We start from the raw sequence: 27813 nt of genomic DNA, 5'->3' as shown, positions 1-27813 counted from the left end.
TCTTCACCCTACCTGTTCTTGTGCAATGCTCAACAGAATTCCTCCAGTCTGTCAGCTCTGTGTCTGCAGGATGAGGAGGGCAGATCATGTGGCCAGCATTTGTCTCTTCACTGCCTTCAGCTGCTCAGCAAAGCTTCCATCCCTAAGTCTGTGCTGCTGATGGTAGAAGGGGTTAAACTTTCCTAAAGAATCCAGTGGGAGGGAGACTCAGGGCAGACAGCAGTGCAGGGTGTGTGGCCAGCACAGTGATGCCTCGTGCAGACACAGACCTGCTCCTCAGGCTTGTGCACAAGACTTCATCAGAGCAGGGAGAGAGGCTGACATCACAGGTCATGTGACACTAAAATCTAAGAAAGGCAAAGTTTTTGGCGAGATGTGACATCCTTACTGTCAGATTTAGTGCCAGGAAATGTTCCTCTTTGCCCCAAGATGTGTATATTAGGAATTGTAGACAAGGAGCAGTGGTCTCATCATCACAGGATATTCCTGGAGGAAACCTTATTCCTGGCTAGGAAAGCAATAGCCCTTAGATGGATGGCTGATAGGATGACTAATGTTCACCACTGGAAACAGGTAGTAAATCAAATTATTCCTTTAGAAAAAGTAGTTTACATACACAGGGGGTGCCCTCAGAAATTTGAGAAAGTGTCGGGGGAGTGGTGTGCATCCACTTATACGTTAAATTCTCGATAAGATTTCATATCTATATGTCTATGTAGGCTCTGGTAGGAGATATGGAATTCTTATGCAACCAATAGCCACCTGAGTTAAAGTCCCTGAAATGCCAAGTGTGATGCTGTTCAGGAATTGTAATGATAACTGTCAGAAACCCTGCTGAGTCCAGGAAGTAATAAATATATCAAGGATAATGTACCACAAAATGTTTTTTATTTCTTTTGCTCGTCTTATGTCAATGTGTATGTTGACTTTGTATTTTCATTTGATGGATTTCTTGACATGTGGAAAATGTCATGTAAATTAATCTTGCACCTTTAAACTCCACTAAAGAAAATAAAAAAAATCTAAGAAAGGGGCCTCTGCAGATAAAGTAAGTGAATTGTAAACCCCTTACATTTGATTAGTTACAAACATACAAAGAATAAAAAAATAACTTGGACAACCCTTTTAAATAAATGGTGGCAGGCCTTTTTTAATAGGTGGTAAAGTATGATATACTAGCAAATAATATTGTACTGTAATACCTTCTCAATTTTCTCTTCCAGGTCCTGATTATCTTTTTCCATAGTTCTTTTCCTGCTTTCCAAAGATTTGATGTCATTGTCATACTTCATCACTTTAGAAAGGTTTCTCTGAATGTCCGATAGATGACTCTAAAATAAGAAAATACATTCTGATTACATTATCTATAAACAAAAAAGGACTAGGTTTAAATGATAAAGTATCACTTTCAAGTGCTTGTACTATGTTTGCAAGGTCCCATTAGCCCTTCTAGAAGCAGAGAAGAGGATGCTGTGTGATTAGGACAGGTTTTCTGTTTACTAGTAGAACAGCAGCCATTTTATTCTCCTGAGCATTGCTCCCTAAACAAAATGAGCCATTATAACTAATGAAAGGTATTTGGGAATATATTTATAAAAAAAGAGTAATATTGAAGTATTTTCATTTTCTTTCATTTCTGGAGAACCCCTTTAACAATCACAGAAACCACTTCAAAATCAAGATTCAGCAATTATAGTGCATATAGGGTCCTGGCAATCACAATGTATCACCTGATCACAGCAAGAAATGCCAGGATTGTATCCGTTTGTTAGCTGAAGCCAGATCACATATTGAAAAAAGAACACCATGTCTGCTCATGTCATGGGTGCAGTACTTATGCCTTGATGTCCCTCAACAACGGCCAAAAACTTTGGCTCACTCCTTACAAACAGATCATGTGGAGACTCCCAACACCTATAACCTGAACTGGATTTGTTCAAACCAGACGATGTCATCACTGCCAAGTATCCTATAAGCAACCAGAGAAGTTTGACTTTTGACACTGACAAATCAGTGAAAATGGCTATGTGATAATTTGACATGCCATATACCAAAAATGATAAGGAGCCTGACTGAAGAATACCTTGAGAGGTTCGAGTTGATTATCAATAGACTTCACATTCTCTCTGGAAGCTGCTAGCTGTGTTTCTTTACTGTGGAGGTTGTCTCGGATTTCCTGGGCTTTCTCCTTGTTCTGTTTAAGATATTTAAGTTCTGCCTGACATTCTTTCACACGTTGAGCCTGCTTCAATCTCACTTGCCTCAAAGTCTCTAGGGCTTTAATGTATCTAAAATACAAAATAAAATTGACTGCATGTTTTCCATAGTTGTATAAGTTTTGCCATAATGTTATAACTAAAACGCGCTATTTTTGTAGTGCCTATGCTTATTTACACAAACAACATACCTACTAGATGCACACATCTTGTTTAACAAATACACATGCACACATAAATGGTGCATAGGGCACCTTACTGGTGGCAGTGCACAGACACATGAAGTCTGCAGAGGAGCAGTACTAAATGGTTGCATACCACAAATTCAAATGGTGCTCAAGCAGAAGTTTAAAACTAGCAGTATGTGACGCTACTTATACAGATGTCAATAGAACACTTCTCCCAGTATCTGTCAGTTATATCAAGAGTCTGCTTTCCCCTTCTAAGTTAGTACCCGCAGAGAGAGGAAGCAGGGTATGCAGTGCTTTAACTCTTTTGCTGCCAGGGTTTTTTGGACAATTTGCACCTCCTTAAGCCTGGACAAGTTTCAGTTTTGACAGGTACAAATAAAACTTTAAAACGACAAAATAAAAAAAATCATAAACTGCCGATACCAATATTTTTTCTGAAGACAGAGACCAAGCACATTTTCTAAATGCTACTCAGCACTTTATACACAAAGACACAGTCATGCTATTTTGTGTCAAAGTGTACTTTTACTTTTCTTAAAATTGGATAACATTTTTCATAAAAACTGCATGAAAGCGAAGTAAGGCTACTTTCACACTTGCGTTTGGTGCGGATCCGTCTTGTATCTGCACCAATAATGAAAACGCTTGTATCCGTTCATAACAGATCCGTTTGCATTATTCATTCAAAAAAAGTCTACGTCAAAACGGACCCGTCTTGACTTACATTGAAAGTCAATGGGGGACGGATCAGTTTTCAATTGCACCATATTGTGTCAGTGAAAAACGGATCCGTCCATATTGACTTACATTGTAAGCCAGGACGGATCCGTTTGGCTCTGCATAGTCCGACGTTCACCAAAACGCTGCAAGCTGCGTTTTAGTGACAGTCTAAAAAGCGCAACGGAGACCAAATGCAGCCAAATTGATGCATTCTGAACGGATCCTTATCCATTCAGAATGCATTGGGGCTGAACTGATCCGTTTTGGGCCGCTTGTGAGAGCCCTGAAACAGATCTCACAAGCGGACCCAGAAACGCCAGTGTGAAAGTAGCCTTATATGCACCTCAAAGGTCAACATGGGCAGAGTTCATACATTCCAATTAGGCCTAAAAATGTTTTATTATAAACATAAATTGGGTCTAGAAGAAGAGTACTTAAGCAACTTAAATATAATCTGTAAGAACTGTAAGGGTACTTTCACACTAGCGGCAGGACGGATCCGACAGGCTGTTCACCCTGTCAGATCCGTCCTGCCACTATTTCGCAGGGCCGCCGGACCTCAGCTCCGTTCCCCATTGACTATAATGGGGACTGGGGCGGAGCTCCAGCGCAGCACGGCAGTGCACGGCGAAAGGCCGCCGGACTAAAACTACGACATGTCCGACTTTTAAGTCCGGCGGCCTCTCGCCGTGCTGCGCCGGAGCTCCTCCCCCGTCCCCAATAGAGTCAATGGAGACGGAGTGGCGGTCCAGCGGCACGGTGAAATAGCGGCAGGACGGATCCGACAGGGTGAACAGCCTGACGGATCCGTCCTACCGCTAGTGTGAAAGTACCCTAAGATGTGAGAAATTCATACATGCCTCACATACATTTAATGCTGCATGTTTTAAAGAAATTCAAAAACTGAGTGCCTCAACCAACTTTTGCATGCAAGTGCAGGTAATTACTTTATTTTTTGGACTACAAGATGATGTTTTAGGCAAGAAAAACTCTTGGGGAAAAAAGTGTCTGTGTCTTATAGTTCACAGTCAAGGTAATCCTACAGTCACTGCTTTCTTAATGGTGTGGCACTTTGCTGGATTAATGAGAGAGATGTACATCTGCACGCTTCTCTTTCCCCGCCTGACACCATTCTATATTATATAGTATATATATATATATACAGTACATGGAGAGGACACAGCCCTCTCCATCCTGAAGGTCTACCTACTGCAGAAAAGGAGATGAAAGCTCCTATTAAGTGCAGCTGAAGGACCTTTTGTAGTAACATACACTGCCTTGTCCAAAAAAATAAAAAGTCGCCACCTGGATTTAACTAAGCAAAGAGTTATGAGCCTCCTATTGGATAATTACTGCATGGGCAACAAGTTATTAAACCTCAACTGGTGCAATGAGTTGCCTCTCATTTCTTAAAAAACCATGTCGAAAGACACATCTCGTGGTCGTGGAAAAGATGTTAGTCTGTTTGAGAAGGGTCAAATCATTGGCATGCATCAAGCAGAGAAAACATCTAAGGAGATTGCAGAAACTACTAAAATTGGGTTAAGAACCGTCCAATGCATTATTAATAACTGGAAGGATAGTCGGGACCCATCGTATTCGAGGAAGAAACGTGGCGGGAAAGAAATCCTGATTAATCGTGATTGGCGATTACTTAAACGATTGATGAAATCAAATCGAAGAAAAACAACAACAAAGTAAGAGCATTTCCACACGCACAATGTGAAGGGAACTCAAGGGATTGGGACTGAACAGCTGTGTAGCCGTAAGAAAACCGCTAATCAGTAAGGCAAACCAGAAAGAATGGCATCTGTCCAGTTCAACCTGTTAAGCCTCATTCAGACGTCAGTGTTTTTGACACGCTCCCTGCGGAGATGTGCTGCATGCACAGTTCAGTAGGGAGCTAACCATGGCAGGCCTGGAAAGCTTCAAAAGCATCCAGGCTGCTATGGTAACTGATCGGAGCCCCAAGATTTCACTGCAGGGGCTATGATTGGAAGGCAGAGGAAGCCTCATCCCTCTGCCTAACCTGGAGTTAAATGACTGGATTTGGCGCAATCTCCATTCCCTGTCAGTGTGGTGAGGTGGCTGCTGGATTATACAGCCGGCACCTGCTGCGTATGGAGTGGGCTCACCACAGCAGCCCATCACATACATTATCTAAACCACCGTGACGTACTGGTACACATTCGTGGGTATGCATGCATGTATATCACCCCAACTGCCCTGACGAAGCCGCATCGCGGCAAAACATGTCGAGTGGGGTAGTGACAATCTCCAATTTTTAGACAGGTTGCAGTATAGGGCAAGATCCACAACTAGTAGGGTAGCAATCATTGTCCAGCTCAATACATATTGTGCAAATGTTCGGAGGCAAACTGCCTGATCTCCCAGAGTGTGAGATATGTGAATGAATGATGGATGTCTGTCGCATAGGGATATAGGAATACATCTCATCTATTTACAATAGAAACTCCTATACTTAGGACTTATAGGGACACCAAATAATTCACCAATGAAAACACACCTGCTAACATGTGGTTATACATGGCAATAGAGTATCCATGAGGTTAACCACCTCTTAAATAGAATGTAGAGCGAGCAACAGCGGCCCAAAAAAGACAAATTAACTGACTTAGTCCGAAACTGCAACCTGATATTTTTTAAATACTTTGTAGTACTGGTTTCTCTGAGTATTTTTGTTTTAAAAGTAAATAATAAAGGTTAAAGTTTTAACATATAGATAGGAACCCTAAAAGGAGTTTTTGGTCAGGTGACCGTGATTTGATTTTCATGCATGTATATGCAGCAGTGCTGTGTGTGTCTGTGTAGCAATGCTGTGTGTGTATACATGCATATGCAGCAGAGCTGTGTGTGTGCATGCAGTACAGCCGAGTGTGTATAATATGCGTACTTCAGAGCTGTGTATGTATAATGTGCATGTAGCAGTGCTGTGTGTGTATAATATGCGTACTGCCAAGCTGTGTGTGTTTAATGTGCATTATGCAGAGCTGAACTGAGCTGTTCTAACCTAGCTTAACCACCTCCCGACCGCTGTACGCGTATATGCGTCCGGGAGGTGGTTGCTTTACTCCTCCTGGACGCATATACGCGTCTTCTCGCGAGACGCGAGATTTCCTGTGAACGCGCGCGCACAGGAGCGCGCGCTCACAGGAACGGAAGGTAAGTGAGTGGATCTCCAGCCTGCCAGCGGCGATCGCTCGCTGGCAGGCTGGAGATCCGAATTTTTTAACCCCTAACAGGTATATTAGACGCTGTTTTCATAACAGCGTCTAATATACCTCCTACCTGGTCCTCTGGTGGTCCCTTTTGTTAGGATCGACCACCAGAGGACTCAGGTAGGTCAGTACAGTCCCACCAAACACCACACTACACTACACTACACCCCCCCCCCCCGTCACTTATTAACCCCTTATAAACCCCTGATCACCCATGATCACCCATGATCACCCCATATAAACTCCCTGATCACCCCCCTGTCATTGATCACCGCCCTGTCATTGATCACCCCCCTGTCAGGCTCCGTTCAGACGTCCGTATGATTTTTACGGATCCACGGATACATGGATCGGATCCGCAAAAAGCATACGGACGTCTGAATGGAGCCTTACAGGGGGGTGATCAATGACAGGCGGGTGATCACCCATATACACTCCCTGATCACCCCCTGTCATTGATCACCCCCCTGTCATTGATCACCCCCCTGTAAGGCTCCATTCAGACGTCCGCATGCGTTCTGTGGATCCGATCCATGTATCCATGGATCCGTAAAAATCATGCGGACGTCTGAATGGAGCCTTACAGGGGGGGTGATCAGTGACAGGGGGGGTGATCACCCTGATTACCCTGATCATCCCCTGTCATTGATAAACCCCCCTGTAAGGCTCCATTCAGACGTCCGCATGCGTTCTGTGGATCCGATCCATGTATCCATGGATCCGTAAAAATCATGCGGACGTCTGAATGGAGCTTTACAGGGGGGGGTGTGATCAGTGACAGGGGGGTGATCACCCTGATTACCCTGATCACCCCCTGTCATTGATAACCCCCCTGTAAGGCTCCATTCAGACGTCCGCATGCGTTCTGTGGATCCGATCCATGTATCCATGGATCCGTAAAAAATCATGCGGATGTCTGAATGGAGCCTTACAGGGGGGGTGATCAGTGACAGGGGGGTGATCACCCTGATTACCCTGATCACCCCCTGTCATTGATAACCCCCCTGTAAGGCTCCATTCAGACGTCCGCATGCGTTCTGTGGATCCGATCCATGTATCCATGGATCCGTAAAAAATCATGCGGATGTCTGAATGGAGCCTTACAGGGGGGGTGATCAGTGACAGGGGGGTGATTACCCTGATCACCCCCTGTCATTGATAACCCCCCTGTAAGGCTCCATTCAGACGTCCGCATGCGTTCTGTGGATCCGATCCATGTATCCATGGATCCGTAAAAAATCATGCGGATGTCTGAATGGAGCCTTACAGGGGGGGTGATCAATGACAGGGGGGTGATCAGGGAGTCTATATGGGTGATCACCCCCCTGTCATTGATCACCCCCCCCTGGTAAGGCTCCATTCAGACATTTTTTTTGGCACAAGTTAGCGAAAAAATTTTGTTTGTTTTTGTTTTTGTTTTTTCTTACAAAGTCTCATATTCTACTAGCTTGTGTCAAAAAATAAAATCTCACATGGACGCACCATACCCCTCACGGAATCCAAATGCGTAAACATTTTTAGACATTTATATTCCAGACTTCTTCTCACGCTTTAGGGCCCCTAAAAAGCCAGGGCAGTATAAATACCCCACATGTGACCCCATTTCGGAAAGAAAACACCCCAAGGTATTCCGTGAGGGGCATATTGAGTCCATGAAAGATTGAAATTTTTGTCCTAAGTTAGCGGAAAGTGAGACTTTGTGAGAAAAAAACAAAAAAAAAAAAACAATATCCGCTAACTTATGCAAAAAAAAAAAAATTTCTAGGAACTCGCCAGGCCCCTCATTGAATACCTTGGGGTGTCTTCTTTCCAAAGTGGGGTCACATGTGGGGTATTTATACTGCCCTGGCTTTTTAGGGGCCCGAAAGTGTGAGAAGAAGTCTGGGATCCAAATGTCTAAAAATGCCCTCCTAAAAGGAATTTGGGCCCCTTTGCGCATCTAGGCTGCAAAAAAGTGTCACACATGTGGTAACGCCGTACTCAGGAGAAGTTGGGGAATGTGTTTTGGGGTGTCATTTTACATATACCCATGCTGGGTGAGAAAAATATCTTGGTCAAATGCCAACTTTGTATAAAAAAAATGGGAAAAGTTGTCTTTTGCCAAGATATTTCTCTCACCCAGCATGGGTATATGTAAAATGACCCCCCAAAACACATTGCCCAACTTCTCCTGAGTACGGCGATACCACATGTGTGACACTTTTTTGCAGCCAAGGTGGGCAAAGGGGCACCTTTCGGATTTCGCAGGCCATTTTTTACACATTTTGATTGCAAGGTACTTCTTACACATTTGGGCCCCTAAATTGCCAGGGCAGTATAACTACGCCACAAGTGACCCCATTTTGGAAAGAAGACACCCCAAGGTATTCCGTGGGGGGCACGGCGAATTCCTAGAATTTTTTATTTTTTGTCACAATTTAGCGGCAAATTATGATTTTTCTTTTTTTTTCTTTTTTCCTTACAAAGTCTCATATTCCACTAACTTGCGACAAAAAATAAAAAATTCTAGGAACTCGCCATGCCCCTCACGGAATACCTTGGGGTGTCTTCTTTCCAAAATGGGGTCACTTGTGGGGTAGTTATACTGCCCTGGCAATTTAGGGGCCCAAATGTGTGAGAAGAACTTTGCAATCAAAATGTGTAAAAAAAATGCCCTGCAAAATCCGAAAGGTGCACTTTGGAATATGTGCCCCTTTGCCCACCTTGGCAGCAAAAAAGTGTGACACATCTGGTATCGCCGTACTCAGGAGAAGTTGGGCAATGTGTTTTGGGGTGTCATTTTACATATACCCATGCTGGGTGAGAAAAATATCTTGGTCAAATGCCAACTTTGTATAAAAAAATGGGAAAAGTTGTCTTTTGCCAAGATATTTCTCTCACCCAGCATGGGTATATGTAAAATGACACCCCAAATCACATTCCCCAACTTCTCCTGAGTACGGCGATACCAGATGTGTGACACTTTTTTGATGCCAAGGTGGGCAAAGGGGCACATATTCCAAAGTGCACCTTTCGTATTTCACCGGTCATTTTTTACAGATTTTGATTGCAAAGTACTTCTCACACATATGGGCCCCTAAATTGCCAGGGCAGTATAACTACGCCACAAGTGACCCCATTTTGGAAAGAAGACATCCCAAGGTATTCCGTGAGGGGCATGGCGAGTTCCTAGAATTTTTTATTTTTTGTCGCAAGTTAGTGGAATATGAGACTTTGTAAGGAAAAAAGAGAAAGAAAAAAAAAATCATCATTTTCCGCTAACTTGTGACAAAAAATAAAAAATTCGAGGAACTCGCCATGCCCCTCACGGAATACCTTGGGGTGTCTTCTTTCCAAAATGGGGTCACTTGTGGCATAGTTATACTGCCCTGGCAATTTAGGGGCCCAAATGTGTGAGAAGTACCTTGCAATCAAAATGTGTAAAAAATGGCCTGCAAAATCCGAAAGGTGCACTTTGGAATGTGTGCCCCTTTGCCCACCTTGGCTGCAAAAAAGTGTGACACATCTGGTATCGCCGTACTCAGGAGAAGTTGGGAAATGTGTTTTGGGGTGTCATTTTACATATACCCATGCTGGATGAGAGAAATATCTTGGCAAAAGACAACTTTTCCCATTTTTTTATACAAAGTTGGCATTTGACCAAGATATTTTTCTCACCCAGCATGGGTATATGTAAAATGACACCCCAAAACACATTCCACAATTTCTCCTGAGTACGGCGATACCAGATGTGTCACACTTTTTTGCTGCCAAGGTGGGCAAAGGGGCGCATATTCCAAAGTGCACCTTTTGGATTTCACCGGTCATTTTTTACACATTTTGATTGCAAAGTTCTTCTCACACATTTGGGCCCCTAAATTGCCAGGGCAGTATAACTACCCCACAAGTGACCCCATTTTGAAAAGAAGACACCCCAAGGTATTCTGTGAGGGGCATGGTGAGTTCCTAGAATTTTTTATTTTTTGTCGCAAGTTAGTGGAATATGAGACTTTGTAAGAAAAAATAAAAAAAATAAAATCATCATCATTTTCCGCTAACTTGTGACAAAAAATAAAAAGTTCTATGAACTCACTATGCCCATCAGCGAATACCTTAGGGTGTCTACTTTCCGAAATGGGGTCATTTGTGGGGGTTTTCTACTGTTTGGGCATTGTAGAACCTCAGGAAACATGACAGGTGCTCAGAAAGTCAGAGCTGTTTCAAAAAGCGGAAATTCACATTTTTGTACCATAGTTTGTAAATGCTATAACTTTTACCCAAACCATTTTTTTTTTTGCCCAAACATTTTTTTTTATCAAAGACATGTAGAACAATAAATTTGGCGAAAAATTTATATATGGATGTCGTTTTTTTTGCAAAATTTTACAGCTGAAAGTGAAAAATGTCATTTTTTTGCAAAAAAATCGTTACATTTTGATTAATAACAAAAAAAGTAAAAATGCCAGCAGCAATGAAATACCACCAAATGAAAGCTCCATTAGTGAGAAGAAAAGGAGGTAAAATTCATTTGGGTGGTAAGTTGCATGACCGAGCGATAAACGGTGAAAGTAGTGTAGTGCAGAAGTGTAAAAAGTGCTCTGGTCATGAAGGGGGTTTCACCTAGCGGGGCTGAAGTGGTTAAAGAGGACCTGTTATCTCTGCTGACATGTCAGTTTTAGTAACTACTTGCATTCCCCATGTAATAAAAATTCTGGAACATCAATTCTTATGACTATGTTGTATCATTTCTGTATTATTCCTACCAGAAGTTTACAAATAAATTGAAGTCTGCAGTAAAGGTACTGCTGAGTGTTACCACAAGCATGCGTGTCCGACTCTGTCCAGACAAATAAAAAAAAATAAAAAAAAATACAGACTTTAGATATTGGGACAGGAGTGAGAGCTGCAGGTATATGTAGCTTTCACTGAGAGAAATTTCTAATAGCAGTATCTTGGGTTGTATCGCGGCTAGCACCATCATGGTCTTGTTTTAAATATTAAATTGTCTGCTTTTGAACAAGGCTAGCCTATGCAGCCTGAGATACAGCCATCAGTAGCAAGGATGAATGAGGTACGTCCTTGAGTAGTGTAGTGCCACTCTGTGATGATCTCTGTGATTAACAGTCATAATATACAGTGTATATCATAGAGAGTTTTCATAGGACATTGGAAACAGGCGCGTAATGTATATTAGCCATTGTAGAATATTCGAGTGATGTGCTCCTGTTACTGCAACCACCACAGTAAAATAATTTGCAAAACATATCCAGTATCACGTCATGGAAATAATCCTTGTTCACAGCAATTTATATCTATCTAGGTGTATAAAGCACAGGCACTGCCTAAATTAATAGGACCACGTATTTCAATTTGCACAGACCTTGATACAGATTTGTCCTTCCTTTCCTTTCCACTTGACTCAAAATATCTGGAGATACATGGCACCACTCATTTTAGGAGGTTTTGACCAAAGAGAAAAGGTAAGGAAGTACACATATATAGTTTGAACCATATCTAGTAAATACATGGCAATTTAAAGTGTTACATAGTTGTTAAAGGGCTTGCTCTGCACAACCTAATCTTGCATACAATGTCACATGATCATTCACACAGGCAGAAGATCTTCCTGCCACATTGCAGATACACAGGGTTAGGGCTCTTTCACACCTGCGTTCTTTTCTTCCGGCATAGAGTTCCGTCGTCGGGGCTCTATGCCGGAAGAATCCTGATCAGTTTTATCCTAATGCATTCTGAATGGAGAGAAATCCGTTCAGGATGCATCAGGATGTCTTTAGTTCCGGAACGGAACGTTTTTTGGCCGGAGAAAATACCGCAGCATGCTGCGCTTTTTGCTCCGGCCAAAAATCCTGAAGACTTGCCGCAAGGCCGGATCCGGAATTAATGCCCATTGAAAGGCATTGATCCGGATCCGGCCTTAAGCTAAACGTCATTTCGGCGCATTGCCGGATCCGACGTTTAGCTTTTTCTGAAAGGTTACCATGGCTGCCAAGACGCTAAAGTCCTGGCAGCCATGGTAAAGTGTAGCGGGGAGCAGCATACTTACCGTCCATGCGGCTCCCGGGGCGCTTCAGAGTGACGTCAGGGCGCCCCACGCGCATGGATGACGTGATCGCATGGCACGTCATCCATGCTCATGGGGCGCTCTGATGTCACTCTGGAGCGCCCCGGGAGCCGCACGGACTGTAAGTATACCGCTCCCCCGCTCCCCGCTCCTACTAATAGCGTCCTGGCTGCCATAGTAACACTGAAAGCATTTTGAAGACGGATCAGTCTTCAAATGCTTTCAGTACACTTGCGTTTTTCCGGATCCGGCGTGTAATTCCGGCAAGTGGAGTACACGCCGGATCCGGACAACGCAAGTGTGAAAGAGGCCTAAGTTCTGTTATTTTACAGACATTTATTTCCTGATTGGTCTCCTTTCAAGTTTACTGTTCTCTTTGTTACAGTACATCAAGGAAGGCATCTTTGCACTATTTCTAAAATAGAATTTGCACTACTGGCTAGCAGGGCCGTCTTTAATATTGATTGGACCCTGGGCAAATATTTACTTGGGCCCCCTGGATCCCGCCTTCCCACACCTTAGCAGGCAATCACGCCCTCCACCACAACACACACACACAAAATCCACACACCTGGTAGAGTCCAGTGAATGACTGTAAATACTTCCAGTTCTGAAGACTCCAGTGGCTCAGGATCAGTGTTCTGGGCAGCTGGGCTCAGGCTGGAAGTGGGCACCGCTCTGCAGTAAAAAGAGAGCAGTATAGCAGCCCACAGTATACAGCACCCCACAGTATACAACACCTCACTGTATACAGCACCCCAAACTATACACGATACAGCCCCCCATACTATACAGTACAGCAGTATAGCACTCCACACTATACCGCACCCACAGTATACAGCCCCCCCACACAGTATAAGGCCCCCACACAGTATACAGCCCCCCCACACACAGTATACAGCCCCCCCACACACAGTATACAGCCCCCCCCACACAGTATACAGGCCCCCACAGTATACAGGACCCCACTATACAGTAGTTTACAGTATATTAACATAACAGCCCCTGTCACCTTTTTCTGATGTAATCTTCACACAAAAAAGTTCCACAGTTAACTTCTGCAACACTCCTGATATGACCTGTGATGACCTCGTAGCCATGTGACCAGTAATTGCTAGGTTACTGGTCACATGGTGATGATGTCATTAAGGTCCTAGATCACAACGCTAAAGTACACAGACAGCATACATATATACGGTAATCTGAATATCTGGCCACCTAGCTACTAATCTTCCAATGCTCTGTCTAGACTCTAGTATCTATTTGCTGCCATATCTATGCATCTATCTCATATCTATCTTTCTATCTATCATATCTAACTAGCAGATACCAATCTCTCATCTATCTATATATCTATGAATCCATTTATCTATCTATACACTATATCTATCTGCTACCTATCTATATCATGTCTATCTATCAATCCTTTCTCAAGCAGTGACAAAGTGCAGTAGATGATTAGTTATACGATTGGATTGTAAAAGGGGTATTCCCATCTCAGTGATCATAGTTTAAGTTAATAAATATGTCCCATTGAGCATTTTTGTAAATCTATCCTATTAAAAATTTCCAAGCGTTCCCCTAAAATTTGTTGCCTCCTACTTCATTGTATATGTTTGGTATCCCATGGATACGGCCAACCATAAGCAGAGTAGGCCACCGTGTAGAGAGCACTCTGCCTGGGGGCGCCGGCACTCTGGAGTGGTAGCACCAGGCCGCCGCCTGCGCCCCGCCCCCTACTTGTGATCCATCTGACATCATCTCCTTGACTCCTTCTGTTCCTGTACTTGCCGGCCGGATGCACTGCGAGTGTGAACATGAGTTTGTTCAGTCACTTCGGGCAGAGTGAGCGGCACGCAGCTACGAGCCCCTGGTGTATTTAAATCTCATTTAGGCCTCATGCACACGACAGTATTTTTTCACGGTTCGCAAAACGGGGTTCCGTTGACCGTTTTTTTGTCCGTGCGTCTTCCTTGATTTTTGGAGGATCCACGGACATGAAAAAAAAGTCGTTTTGGTGTCCGCCTGGCCGTGTGGAGCCAAACGGATCCGTCCTGAATTACAATGCAAGTCAATGGAGACGGATCCGTTTGACGTTGACACAATATGGTGCAATTGCAAACTGATCCATCCCCATTGACTTTCAATGTAAAGTCAGGAGTCCCTTTTATACCATCGGATTGGAGTTTTCTCCAATCCGATGGTATATTTTAACTTGAAGCGTCCCCATCACCATGGGAACGCCTCTGTTAGAATATACCATCGGATTTGAGTTACATCGTGAAAACTCATATCCGACAGTATATTCTAAAACAGAGGCGTTCCCATAGTGATGGGGACGCTTCTAGTTAGAATATACTACAAACTGTGTACATGACTGCCCCCTGCTGCCTGGCAGCACCCGATCTCTTACAGGGGGCTATGATACGCACCTGAAGGGGTTAATTGTGCGTATCATATCCCCCTGTAAGAGATCAGGGGCTGCCAGACAGCAGGGGGCAGTCATGTACACAGTTTGTAGTATATTCTAACTAGAAGCGTCCCCATCACTATGGGAACGCCTCTGTTTTAGAATATAATGTCGGATATGAGTTTTCACGATGTAACTCAAATCCGATGGTATATTCTAACAGAGGCGTTCCCATGGTGATGGGGACGCTTCAAGTTAAAATATACCATCGGATTGGAGAAAACTCCAATCCGATGGTATAAAAGGGACTCCTGACTTTACATTGAAAGTCAATGGGGATGGATCAGTTTGCAATTGCACCATATTGTGTCAACGTCAAACGGATCCGTCTCCATTGACTTGCATTGTAATTCAGGACGGATCCGTTTGGCTCCACACGGCCAGGCGGACACCAAAACGACTTTTTTTTCATGTCCGTGGATCCTCCAAAAACTGTCCCCAGTTTGAATATCATTGGTGACACAGTGTGCGGCCCCCCCTCCCTCCCTCGCATTTAACTCATTGGGGGCACAGTGTGCGGCCCCCCCTCTGTCTATTGTATTTAACTCATTGGTGGCACAGTGTGCGGCCCCCCTCCCTCTATTGCATTTAACTCATTGGGGGCAAAAAAAGCTTTTATGCAGACGGATCTTCGGATCCGTCTGTATGAAAGTAACCTACGGCCACGGATCACGGACACGGATGCCAATCTTGTGTGCATCCGTGTTTTTTCACGGACCCATTGACCCAATGAGTTAAATACAGTAGAGGGAGGGAGGGGGGGGAGGCGGCACACTGGCCACCAGTGATATAAATACAATAGAGGGAGGGGGATCACGGATGCGGCTGCAAAACGGTGCATCTTCTGATTTTTCCACGGACCCATTGAAAGTCAATGGGTCCGCGAAAAAAAAAAAAAAAACGGAAAACGGCACAACGCCCACGGATGCACACAATGGTCGTGTGCATGAGGCCTTAGCCTGTCTTTCAGAAAAGTTTCTCCTGAGATTCGAACTCACGACCTTTCACATCAGAGGTAAGGCATTTACCCACACAGCTATGAGAGCTGTATAGGCAGTTACTTAAAAAAAATAAAAAAAATAAATAAAAATAAAAATAAATATGAGACTTCTACTGTAGGTAACTTTGATACCTAGTGTACATCCATACACATGACAGCAGCCCCAACACACCCAGCTCTGCTACATCCATAAACAGTGTACTGGGGCAGCTGTCATGTGTATGGATGTACACTAGGTATCAAAGTTACCTACAGTAGAAGTCATATATTTTTTTTTTTTTTTTTAAGTAACTGGTTATACAGCTCTCATAGCTGTGTGGGTAAATGCCTTGCCTCTGATACAGAAGGTCATGGGTTCCAATCCCAGCATAAACTTTTCTGAAAGACAGGCTTAGGCTACTTTTACACTTGCGTTCGGAGCGGATCCGTCTGGTATTTGTACAGACGGATCCGCTCCTATAATGCAAATGATGGTATCCGTTCAGACGGAACCGTTTGCATTATATTTAATCTAAGTACAATTTGTATTCAGACGGATCCGTCCAGATTTTACATTGAAAGTCAACGGGGGGCGGATCCGTTAGAAAAATGTACCATATTGTGTCACCTTCGAATGGATCAGCCCCCATTGACTTCCATTGTGACTTTGGACGAATTTGTTTGCCTCCGCACGGCCAGGCGGACACCCGAACGCTGCAAGCAGCGTTCGGGTGTCTGCCTGCTGAGCGGAGGACAGACGGTGCCAGACTGATGCATTCTGAGCGGATCCGCTTGTGAGAGCCTTCAAAGGGAACTCACAAGCGGAGTCCCGAACGCTAATGTGAAAGTAGCCTAAATAAGAACACAAGCACCAATTAATTTTTATTTTTTTATACCGGACTGTTACTTTACTGCAACGGGGAGGGGGGCTATTGGCGCCATGATACTGGCAAATGGAGGGGGGGGGGGGGGGGGGGGCGGGGGGAGGCACTTGATACTGGCACATTAGAGGGCAGGGGGAGAGGATGGCACTATGATATTAGCACATGGGGGGGGGGGGCAAGAAATGGACATGAATCATGAGGGGCAGAAATGTGAAATGATGGGGGGAGGCAAGAAATGGACATGAATCATGAGGGGCAGAAATGTGAAATGATGGGGGGGGGGGGGGGGGAAATGGACATGAATCATGAGGGGCAGAAATGTGAAATGATGGGGGGGAAGGGGGGAGGCGTCCAAAATGTAGAATCGCTTGTGTTGACAAAAATCCTTGCACTGGCCCTGACTTCGGGCGCGCAATCCCGCGAGACCAGTGACCTCCAGAGGTGGGTTTAGCGGGATCACGCGCGGAAGACACATGATCTTGTCAAGAGCCAAGGCAATGTGGACCTGGAGCACAGCGAGGAGCAGAACCTGGTAAGCACGCCTGGCAACCGCACTCTGACAACCTGCACTAGGGTGTCAGAGGCTGTAGGACAGTGACTGGCAGCAGGGTGGCACACACTTGTGTACAGGGGTCAGGGCACACCTGCTGCTTGACTAGGGGCCATAGATTCTGACTGGCACAGGGTGCCCAGCAGTGGCACATAGAGCCTAATAGGTGGCACAGACTGTCTGAAGGGCTATGAATGGTACAGGGTGCAGGACAGTGCCAGACTGGCAGAGGGGACAAGGCAGCATACTGTTTTATGTTGCCCTGGTGGCACAGGATTTCAGACAGTGGCTGAATGGCGCCTGTCAGTGAATAGGTGGCACTGCTCGTGTTTGGTGTGCCAACCTGCTGAACTGCGCAGAGTGATTGGCATCACTGGGATGGTACCAGGTGGCAGACAATGGCTGGATATTATATATACACATGACCATAGTCAGACTGGCACAGGGTATGCGACCATAGTCAGACTGGCACAGGGTACATGACAGACTGGCACAGGGTACACGACCATAGTTAAATGTTGCATGCAATAGGTGGCTGAAAAAGGGGCGGGTAAAAGGGTGTGGTCAATGGGCAGAGTCAAGGGGCGGCAAAATTAGCTTTTGCCTATGGTGGGAAAAATCCTTGCACCAGCCCTGCTCTTGGCTGGTGCATCGATGGGCCGTGCTTGCACAGAACTAGCTACCTCCAGTGCCCGGCCTCTCCATGTCATCGCAAACTAGCACGGCCGCGCATGCGCAGACGCCCATTCTCCAATGCCGTGGCCAAAACAGCTTTAGCAGCGGCACCAAAAAACACACATCTGCACATGCGCGGCCGCCCGAAGACTGACGAAACTATAGAGGAGCGTGAGGACGTGCCGGAGAAGGATCGGAGGCAAGTTCAAAAGAGGCGAGTATTATTTTTAATTAAAATACTATATGCACCTACAAATCCACCAATGATATAACAAAATATAATAATAAAAGAGAATCAACAGGAAGACAAATATGGAGTGAATAGAACAAAGGGTCCACATTTAGGGAATAGGAGGACATTGTACATTTGAGGGGCACATGAACGCGCACGCAGCACGGAGTTCTCAGAGTGATGTCATAAGGAGGCGTGGCCGGCTTTCACTCAAACTGCCTAAGTCTGCCCAGCCTTAGCAGAAGGAAACCAGGAAGTGAACAGGATAGCTGACTGCAGGTGATTATGAAATAGCAAGATGGGAATACCCCTTTAATGATGTTAAATAGTATAAATAAGCATAAATAAGCACAATGCACTACTGCACTTTGTCACTGCTTGAGAAAGGTCCCAGCAAGTGGACCGAAACGTCGCTGTCTGGTGAATAAAGTTTCTACTTGGATTTTACGCCTTGGATGTGCCATTTAATTTTTTCTTTATTTGGATATTTTTGGGGGTGGATTGTTCTCACAGCCGCTGGCACTCTATACATACAAGCGTTACTGTGGTGCTGCCCAGTCTTAATTTTTTTGCTATCTATAATTCCCATCTAATATCTCTGATATCTATCTATCTGATACTGTATATAGTGTATAGATTGATGGATATGTATCAAAATGGTTGCAAATGCGACTTAGAATTGCTAAATGGCGACAAGAGTTTGTAGTTTTGTCGCCATTTGCGCCTAGACCCGCCGCTGCAATGCCGCTATCACAAATTGACATGGCACGCGCCAAGTTCTCCTTAGCAGCCCAGGGAAGAATGAGGCAGTCCCTCCCCCCTGCACTGCTGCTGCCACCAATGGGCTGATAGCAAGGAGGAGGAGGGGAGGGTCTGTGGTCACTGCGCCACCAATAAATATAGTTTATGCTTAATAAAACGCAGGCTGCGGGTGCCGGACATATCCCATACCCGGCACCCAGCCTCTATGACTGCACGCTGCGATCCGCCACTATTAACCCATCAGGTGCCGCACCTGAGGGGTTAATAGCGGCGGTTTGCAGAGCGCAGTCATAGAGGCTGGGTGCCGGGTATGAGATATGTCCGGCACCCGCAGCGCAGCCTGCGTTTGTATTAAGCATAAACTATATTCATTGTATTATACTTCATGTATTATAATCATTGGTGGCAGTGGCAGTTCTGAATGGAGCCCCGGCAGTGTAAGCCTGGGGCTCCGATCGGTTACCATGGCAGCCAGGACGCTACTGAAGCCCTGGCTGCCATAGTCAGCTCCCTGCAGCTGTGTGCGCAAAGCACAGGGCAGCAGGGAGATGTGTGAGATCCTATCCAACCTGATAGAGCTCTATTGGGGTGAATAGGACAAGGGATGAAAGATCCCATAAAAAAAAAAAAAAAAAAAACACACACACACCAAAATATTAAGTTTAAATCACCACCTTGCCCAATTTTACATATAAAATATATAAAACCATAATAAAAAAAATACATATCGCCATGCCCGAAAAAGTGTGAACTATTAAAATATTTAAAAATTTCTGCTATGCGGTGAACACCGAAACACCGAAAAACTTGTAATTTGCCATTTTTTGTGACCTTGTCCCGACAAAAATTAGGTTAGGACTGTTCTATTATCGTCCAGACGTTCCATAAAATGTGAAATGCACGCAGCTTTTTTTGGTGTTTTTTTTTTTTTTTTTCACGTGGTATCGAGTATCGCAATACTTTTTTATGGTATCAAAATAGTCAAAATGTGGGTATCGTGACAACCCTAGGTAAGACATGTGTTTTTTTTTATTATACCGTAATTATATGTATTTTAAATTTGGCAACTAAATTTTTCAGGTTAGGAGCCAATGGCCCCTTAATATTTATTTTTGTCTGGAGCCCTGATATATCTATCTAATATCTGTTATCTATCTATCTAGCTATCTCATATATCTATTTATCCAATATCTATCTATCTAGCACAGTATCTATCTATCCATTATCTATACCGGTATATCTATATGAGATCTATCAAATGTATCTCTTTATCTCTATATCTACATAGTCTATCGATCTATCTCTCTATACACTATCATATCTATCTGATATCTATTTCATATATATCTCATATCTGTCCATCTATCTACCTCATATACATATATCTATACACTATATATCTATCACATACATCTATTTATCTAATATCTACCACAGTACCTGCTATCTATATGAGATCTATCAAATGTATCTCTTTATATCTACCAATATATAGTCTGTCTATGGATCGATCTATCCGATATTTTTCTGCTACCTATCTCACATCTATCTCATATCTAGCTATCTGAGATCTATCAAATATACCTCTTTTTCTCTATATCTACCGATATATTATATATATAAAAAAGTAGTGAACTTTGTCACAAATATAAATAAATCTATGCTGAATTACTGTATATAACGGTTGTGGCCTAAATTCACGCACAGATGTGACCAAAACCAGTGAAACTTGTCACAAATAGAAATAATTATCTGGTGAATTAACTGTATATATGGTTGTGGCCTAAATTCACGCACACATGTGAGTAGTGAAATTTGTCACAAATAGAAATAATTCTCTGTTGACTAACTGTATATATAGTTGCAGAAGTCACCCAAACTAGTGAAATTTGTCCCAAATAGAAATTATTCTAGGCTGGAATACTGTATATAATGTTTGTGGATTGAGCGCGCACACAGATGTGGCACAAATTAGGTTAATTTCCCCAGAAAAATACATTTCTATGATGGAGCAGTGTGTATCTCACTAGCAGGCACACTCTAGTGAATAAGCCCCTTTTTAGAATTTCTGCTAAACACACCGCTTTCTGATGGTGTACTGTAGATCTCACTGATGTAATATTTATTTCTTTTGAAAGCTTTTTTTTTGTCCCTTCCTGCAGACGCCAGTCCTTAATACTGCTGAATTTAACCCTTGCTAAAAAAATAAAAAAAATAAAATGCTGCACTGCTGTCAAACACGCACTTTTGTATTTAAAGAGCTTTTTGAGAGTTCAAGCGTTGTAATTTCAGCAAACCGCTATATATCACTGCCTACTGTCAGCTCTCCTTGATGTTGAATGATCCGAGCGCGGGACGCCGGCTCCTATATAAACTAGTACCACGTGTTCTGGCCAGCCAACCAGTATAAGGCTGATAGCTAACATGGCTATGGCATTACACTAAAGAGAATTCCTTACCTGAACGCTGATTGGATGCTTAAGGAGGCACCAAACGTGCGGGACGGAGACTCGAGCAATGTGACGAGCACACGTGGTATTCGGCCAAATACCGTCACGTGCCGAGCATAGCGATGCTCGAGCTGAACCAGTACTCAGAGCATGCTCGCTCCTCACTAGTAAACAGTCATCTATGCCAGTACCTGTTACAGTTAAATATAATCCCACATTAAACTGAGATATTCGCCAGTGATGACATATTTATCAACATGCTTGGTCACCAAACACAGATGAGAATGTACACAAAAGATGATATTTTTAATAAAATATAATTGATTATCAAATTCAAAATAAGTTTAGAACATATTAGCATAGTATCCAACATGTGTAGATAGCCTTTGCAGTACAAGAATATTTTTTTTTTTATTATTTTATCAATTTGGTTCATTTTACAGTTGAAAATTATATCGTTATTTAATAAAAATAAAAAGTTAGTCTCTAAATTTTTGTAGAGCTCAACAGAAGAGACAAAAGATGGACAAAATAGCGGATCATGTTCCATACAAGCGTAAACAAGGGCAATATCACCATACAGTAAATGTATAGTGTGCTGCACGAGAAATTTTGATGAAGGCAGCCTCAGAATAGTTTAATCATTTATTCTGAAGAGTGACATGTTCTCTGACATCCATCCATATAGCAGACTTTTAAAAATATATATTGTGACACATTTCCAGGTGCTATGATGTTAAACTCTGATAATTCGCTCTCCATCCGAACCCCAATTCAAACTCGCAATCAGAGGTCGCACTCCATTTTTTCCCAGAAGAGTAAAAATACTCCTTCAACCATTTTTGACGATTATTTTTACCCGAGGAGAATGAAATTTGTAATAATTCAAATGGATACGGTAATCACTTCTGCGTTAGAGCCTGGTTTTGGAGCGTTAGAGGCTGTGTTTGGAGCCTCTGTTGCAGATTCTGTCTAAAGACCAGACAAAAAAGCTTTATATGCAGCACTTTTTTGGTAAAAAGAGACAGGCTCGTGAAAGGAAACTGAACGTACTCCATCATAGTCAGCGGAGTCTGTTCAGCTTCTTCCCTGTAAGTTAGGCAGGGTTCACATCACGTTTTTGCAATATATTTAATGTACACACAAAAAATAACAGACGCCACAGACAAACGCCATACTGTGGCATCCGTCACCATAGAATTCCATTGCATTATTTTGGGGGGGGGGGGGGGGGATCATCACTGATTCAGACCCTGACATGAATACGAAGCAATCTCCCAAGATTGCTTCTACGGTGGCCAGCAGTACTTGTCGCCCCCTTCCATAGGCGGAATACTTGCACTCCTTCGGGATGCAGTACTTGCCTTATACATTGTCCCCTGCCACAGGTGGACTAAGTATAATAACACTTTCAGTGCCGGACGTATAATTTCCCCCTGGCGGAATTGCATCTCCACTGGGTTCAGTACCTGCCGTATGCATTAGCCCCTTCCTTAGGTGGCGCAATGACATTATCACTGGCTACAATATGTGCTGCATGCATTACCCCCTTACTTAGTTGCATTAATTGCACTCCCACGGGGTACAGGACTCGCCACATGTACTAGTTGTCTCTGTGGGCATTAACCCACTTCATAAGTGTAATATTTTCCCTGCCACCGGCTTAGGTACTTGCCGTATGCATTCCACCTTCCATAGGTAGGGTTATTGCACCACCATTGGATACGATCCGACTGTTGCGCTATCCTTCCATAGGCGTAGTGTTGCACATCATCGTGCTTCCTGCTGCATCACCCCCTTCCACAAGTGATCCACTAGCAGGGGAATAACTAAATGTCTTTGGATGCTGCAATTCAACTGCGCCACAGCTCTAGGTGCCTTCGCTTAGTTCGCAAGGGGGCGTGGCAACAGTCAGTATCCGTGGGTGCCTGGTACTCTTTCTCTAGTGGTATATAGGTGCCGCCAGTGGATACGGTGGCTATTCCTCATTGTATCCTTTTCCTTCTTGTGCTGGTTTTGGGCAGGGGGTTACCTAGCATCACTTATGCGTCCTAGAGACCCCTCATCTCCATGGGCCTCCATTGTTACAGTCGGTCATGATATGGTCCGCATCAATATGTAGTGCGTACACCATTGCACATACAGTACAGACGAAAAGTTTGGACACACCTTCTCATTCATAGAGTTTTCTTTATTTTCATGCCTAAGAAAATTGTAGATTCACACTGAAGGCATCAAAACTATGAATTAACACAACGTGGAATTATATACATAACAAAAAAGTGTGAAACAACTGAAAATATGTCATATTCTAGGTTCTTCCACCTTTTCCTTTGATTACTGCTTTGCACACTCTTGGCATTCTCTTGATGAGCTTCAAGAGGTAGTCACCTGAAATGGTCTTCCAACAGTCTTGAAGGAGTTCCCAGAGATGCTTAGCACTTGTTGGCCCTTTTGCCTTCACTCTGCGATCCAGCTCACCCCAAACCATCTCGATTGGGTTCAGGTCCGGTGACTGTGGAGGCCAGGTCATCTGGCGCAGCACCCTATCACTCTCCTTCATGGTCAAATAGCACTTACACAGCCTGGAGATGTGTCTGGGTCATTGTCCTGATGAAAAATAAATGATGGCCCAACTAAACGCAAACCAGATGGAATAGCATGCCGCTGCAAGATGCTGTGGCAACCATGCTGGTTCAGTATGCCTTCAATTTTGAATAAATTCCCAACAGTGTCACCAGCAAAGCACCCCCACGCCATCACACCTCCTCCTCCATGCTTCACGGTGGGAACCAGGCATGTAGAGTCCATCCGTTCACCTTTTCTGCATCGCACAAAGACACGGTGGTTGGAACCAAAGATCTCAAATTTGGACTCATCAGACCAAAGCACAGATTTCCACTGGTCTAATGTCCATTCCTTGTGTACTTTAGCCCAAACAAGTCTCTTCTGCTTGTTGCCTGTCCTTAGCAGTGGATTCCTAGTAGATATTCTACCATGAAGGCCTGATTCACACAGTCTCCTCTTAACAGTTGTTCTAGAGATGTGTCTGCTGCTAGAACTCTGTGTGGCATTGACCTGGTCTCTAATCTGAGCTGCTAACCTGCGATTTCTGAGGCTGGTGACTCGGATGAACTTATCCTCCGCAGCAGAGGTGACTCTTGGTCTTCCTTTCCTGGGGCGGTCCGCATGTGAGCCAGTTTCTTTGTAGAGCTTGATGGTTTTTGTGACTGCACTTGGGGACACTTTCAAAGTTTTCCCAATTTTTCGGACTGACTGACCTTCATTTCTTAAAGTGATGATGGCCACTCATTTTTCTTTACTTAGCTGCTTTTTTTTTTTTTGCCATAATACAAATTCTAACAGTCTATTCAATAGGACTATCAGCTGTGTATCCACCTGACTTCTCCACAACGCAACTGATGGTCCCAACCCCATTTAGAAGGCAAGCAATCCCACTTATTAAACCTGACAGGGCACACCTGTGAAGTGAAAACCATGTCAGGTGACTACCTCTTGAAGCTCATCAAGAGAATGCCAAGAGTGTGCAAAGCAGTAATCAAAGCAAAAAGGTGGCTACTTTGAAGAACCTAGAATATGACATATTTTCAGTTGTTTACACTTTTTTGTTATGCATATAATTCCACATGTGTTAATTCATAGTTTTGATGCCTTCAGTGTAAATCTACAATTTTCATAGTCATGAAAATAAAGAAAACTCTTTGAATGAGAAGGTGTCCAAACTTTTGGTCTGTACTGTATATGGTGAGTACGTTCCAGCGAGTCGCGTGTTGACCGACTCTGTATTCTCTATCCACCACTCCTTCTCTGGGAAAGTGGTTGTGCTGGCACTATGGTTTAGCTGCTACAGCTTGTTCTCCTCCTCAGGTGCAGCTTTTCGCTAATGCTCGAGTTCGTGGTCGCTGCAGTGGGGACATCCCCCTCAGGTAGGGGTCCTACCCTGGCGCTAGCTTGGCAGTTGTGTCTGTTCAGCGCCCTTCCAGGTAGTCTTTAAGGTTAGCGTTACTCAACTGTGGCAGTGTGGTACGTGGCTTCTACGGATAGTCTCAGGCCTCCCCCTCAGGTTGCGCTGACGGGGCAAGCGCTGGCTATTACTGTGGGAGCGGTATTGCGTTACCACTACATACTTGGGTTCTTACTGGACAGCTCTTTCGTCAGGCGGTGGACTCTTAGCACTGAATTCAGTGGCCTCTAGGGGTGGCCCCCTCCGCTGCTGGGGTATGGGGCTAGCAATACAGTGTGACTCCCCTTCCCTGGCTTCCTCCTCAGGCGGGAGTTTGTTTGTACAGCCACTTAATCCTTGGCTACTTCTGTATAGCGCCGGTCTCAGACAGGGAATGGGCTTAGACCTGGCCTATTCTTCTCCTGTCTTTTCCTCCTCTGGCTCATGCTTCATAGCCACCCCGCATGCCTTGGTAGTTCCTACGTTACTACCTTCCCTCATCTGCATTTGCACGGGGTTTTCGTTTGGTGGCCTTCCATTCCAGGCATGCTCCAGTCCCGACTGGTGGGCTGTGGCGCCCTTCACATCCCTCCTTCTACAGGAACTCTTTCATTGGTCCGGGTGTGCTAACGGTATCTACACGAAAGCTTCCAACCTTTCTCTACAGAGCCAGAGTTCCGGAAGCATGCAACGTGGACTTCCCAATTTCTCCTTGGTGGGAGTTTTTCCCTCCCTACGCGTTTCTTCCCCTCCTTCCCAGGGTTCTACAGAAGATAAAGATGGAGGACATTCCGACAAATCCTGGTCGCTCCGGATTGACCCCGTCGCATTTGGTACGCAGACCTCGTTCTCCTTTTAGGAGACGTCCCTTGGTCACTGCCACTCAGACGACCTTCTTCCAAGGTCCGGTCTTACATCAGCATTTAGATGACGGCGTGGCTATTGAAACCGCTATTCTGACGTGGAGAGGGTTTTCGGCGGATGTCTTCCGCACTATGATTCAGGCCAGGAAGCCTGCATCGCCCAGAATATATTATGGGATCTGGAGGTCCTTCCTGGGCTTCTGTGAAAGCCGGGACATCCCCTAACTCAGTTTTTTTTTCTCTCCCCACGGTCCTATGCTTTCTACAATTAGGATTGGACCTTGGTTTAACCCTTAGTTCCTTGATGGGTCAGGTGTTGACACTTCTGTCCTGGGGCAGCTTTCCAGCGTCCTCTGGGAGTGGCACATACGGCTCCTCCATAACGTCCTTACCACCTTGGGATCTAAATATAGTTCTTTGGTTGGCTTGCTTCTCCTACTGCATGTACACAAACTGATCCTGATCAGTCTGAAAAATGCCTGATCAGTCTGAAAAAATGACATGTGTTTGCATAAAGTTTGCCTGCCGGAATCAAACAATGCAAGTGTGAAAGTACCCTTATTTTCTGTCAACCTACGTAATTTTTAGGGGGTGATTTACCATCATCATTGGTTCTATTTTGTGGCGCATACAATTTTATGATTATTTTTATATTGAGCCTTTTGCCAAGCTTGGTAAAGTAATCCAACAATTCAAAGCTTTTAATATTGTGGCATACACTGTGCGGGAAAGCTGAAACATTATATTTATTCTGCTGATCAGTACAATTATAGAGATACCAATTTTATATAGTTTTTAAATGTTGCCACTTTTACACTAATCGTTTCGGTAAAGAAAAATATTGTTTTTGTGTTGCCATGTTCTAGTGAGAACCATATTATTTAAATGTTTCTGGTCATTGCATTCAACATCCAGCATAGAGGCAGGGCAGAGTGCTGGTTTGCAGAGTGTGATTGCATTTGTGTTTTTGCGTTTGATTGTATTATATGGAGGCATGTTTTTGCGGGCAGAATTGACGTTTTGACCAGTACTAATTTGGGGTACATAAGAAATTTGGATTGCTTGGTATGACACTTTTTTTTTAGGCAAGGCAATTAGGTGTTTTGTTTTTTTTAACAGAAATACACTGGACAGGGTAGTTCATGAGATATTTTTATAGAGCAGGTCGTTACAGACACAGCGATAAATAATATGTATGAGCCCCCATGCCTTTCATCTGTCCCGATATCAGCCCCCATGCCTCTCATAAGCCCCAATATCAACCCCCATGCCTCTCATCAGCCCTGATATCAGCCCCCGTGCCTCTTATTAGCCCCGATATCAGCCCCCATGCCTCTCATCAGCCCTGATATCATCCCCCATGCCACTTAGCCCCGATATCAGCCCCCATGCCTCTCATCAGCCCTGATATTAGCCCAGATATCAGCCCCCATGCCTCTCATCAGCCCTGATATCAGCCCCATGCCTCTTATTAGCCCCAATATCAGCCCCCATACCTCTCATCAGAAAAGATTGTTTTGTTTTACATTTTCTGATAACTCAAATTCTTTTGTTGAC

The 27813-nt window shown here is 44.1% G+C and overlaps 1 protein-coding gene across 4 annotated transcripts in view; it reads right to left on the bottom strand.

The window, feature by feature from the left end:
• Positions 1–27813, bottom strand: part of LOC122926323 (DNA repair protein RAD50-like) — a 131241-nt gene that overhangs the window by 44576 nt on the left and 58852 nt on the right. For all 4 annotated transcript variants that reach the window (XM_044277698.1, XM_044277699.1, XM_044277696.1 and 1 more), the window contains exons 6-7: positions 2084–2288; positions 1203–1331 (exon numbers count right to left, since the gene is read on the bottom strand). In XM_044277698.1, the coding sequence (XP_044133633.1) occupies positions 1203–1331; positions 2084–2288 (334 nt within the window). The remainder of the gene's footprint in view (positions 1–1202; positions 1332–2083; positions 2289–27813) is intronic.

This window comes from Bufo gargarizans, chromosome 2, assembly GCF_014858855.1.
Source record: "Bufo gargarizans isolate SCDJY-AF-19 chromosome 2, ASM1485885v1, whole genome shotgun sequence".
Lineage (NCBI taxonomy): Eukaryota > Metazoa > Chordata > Amphibia > Anura > Bufonidae > Bufo > Bufo gargarizans.
This window is presented reverse-complemented; position numbering and strand designations above follow the sequence as displayed.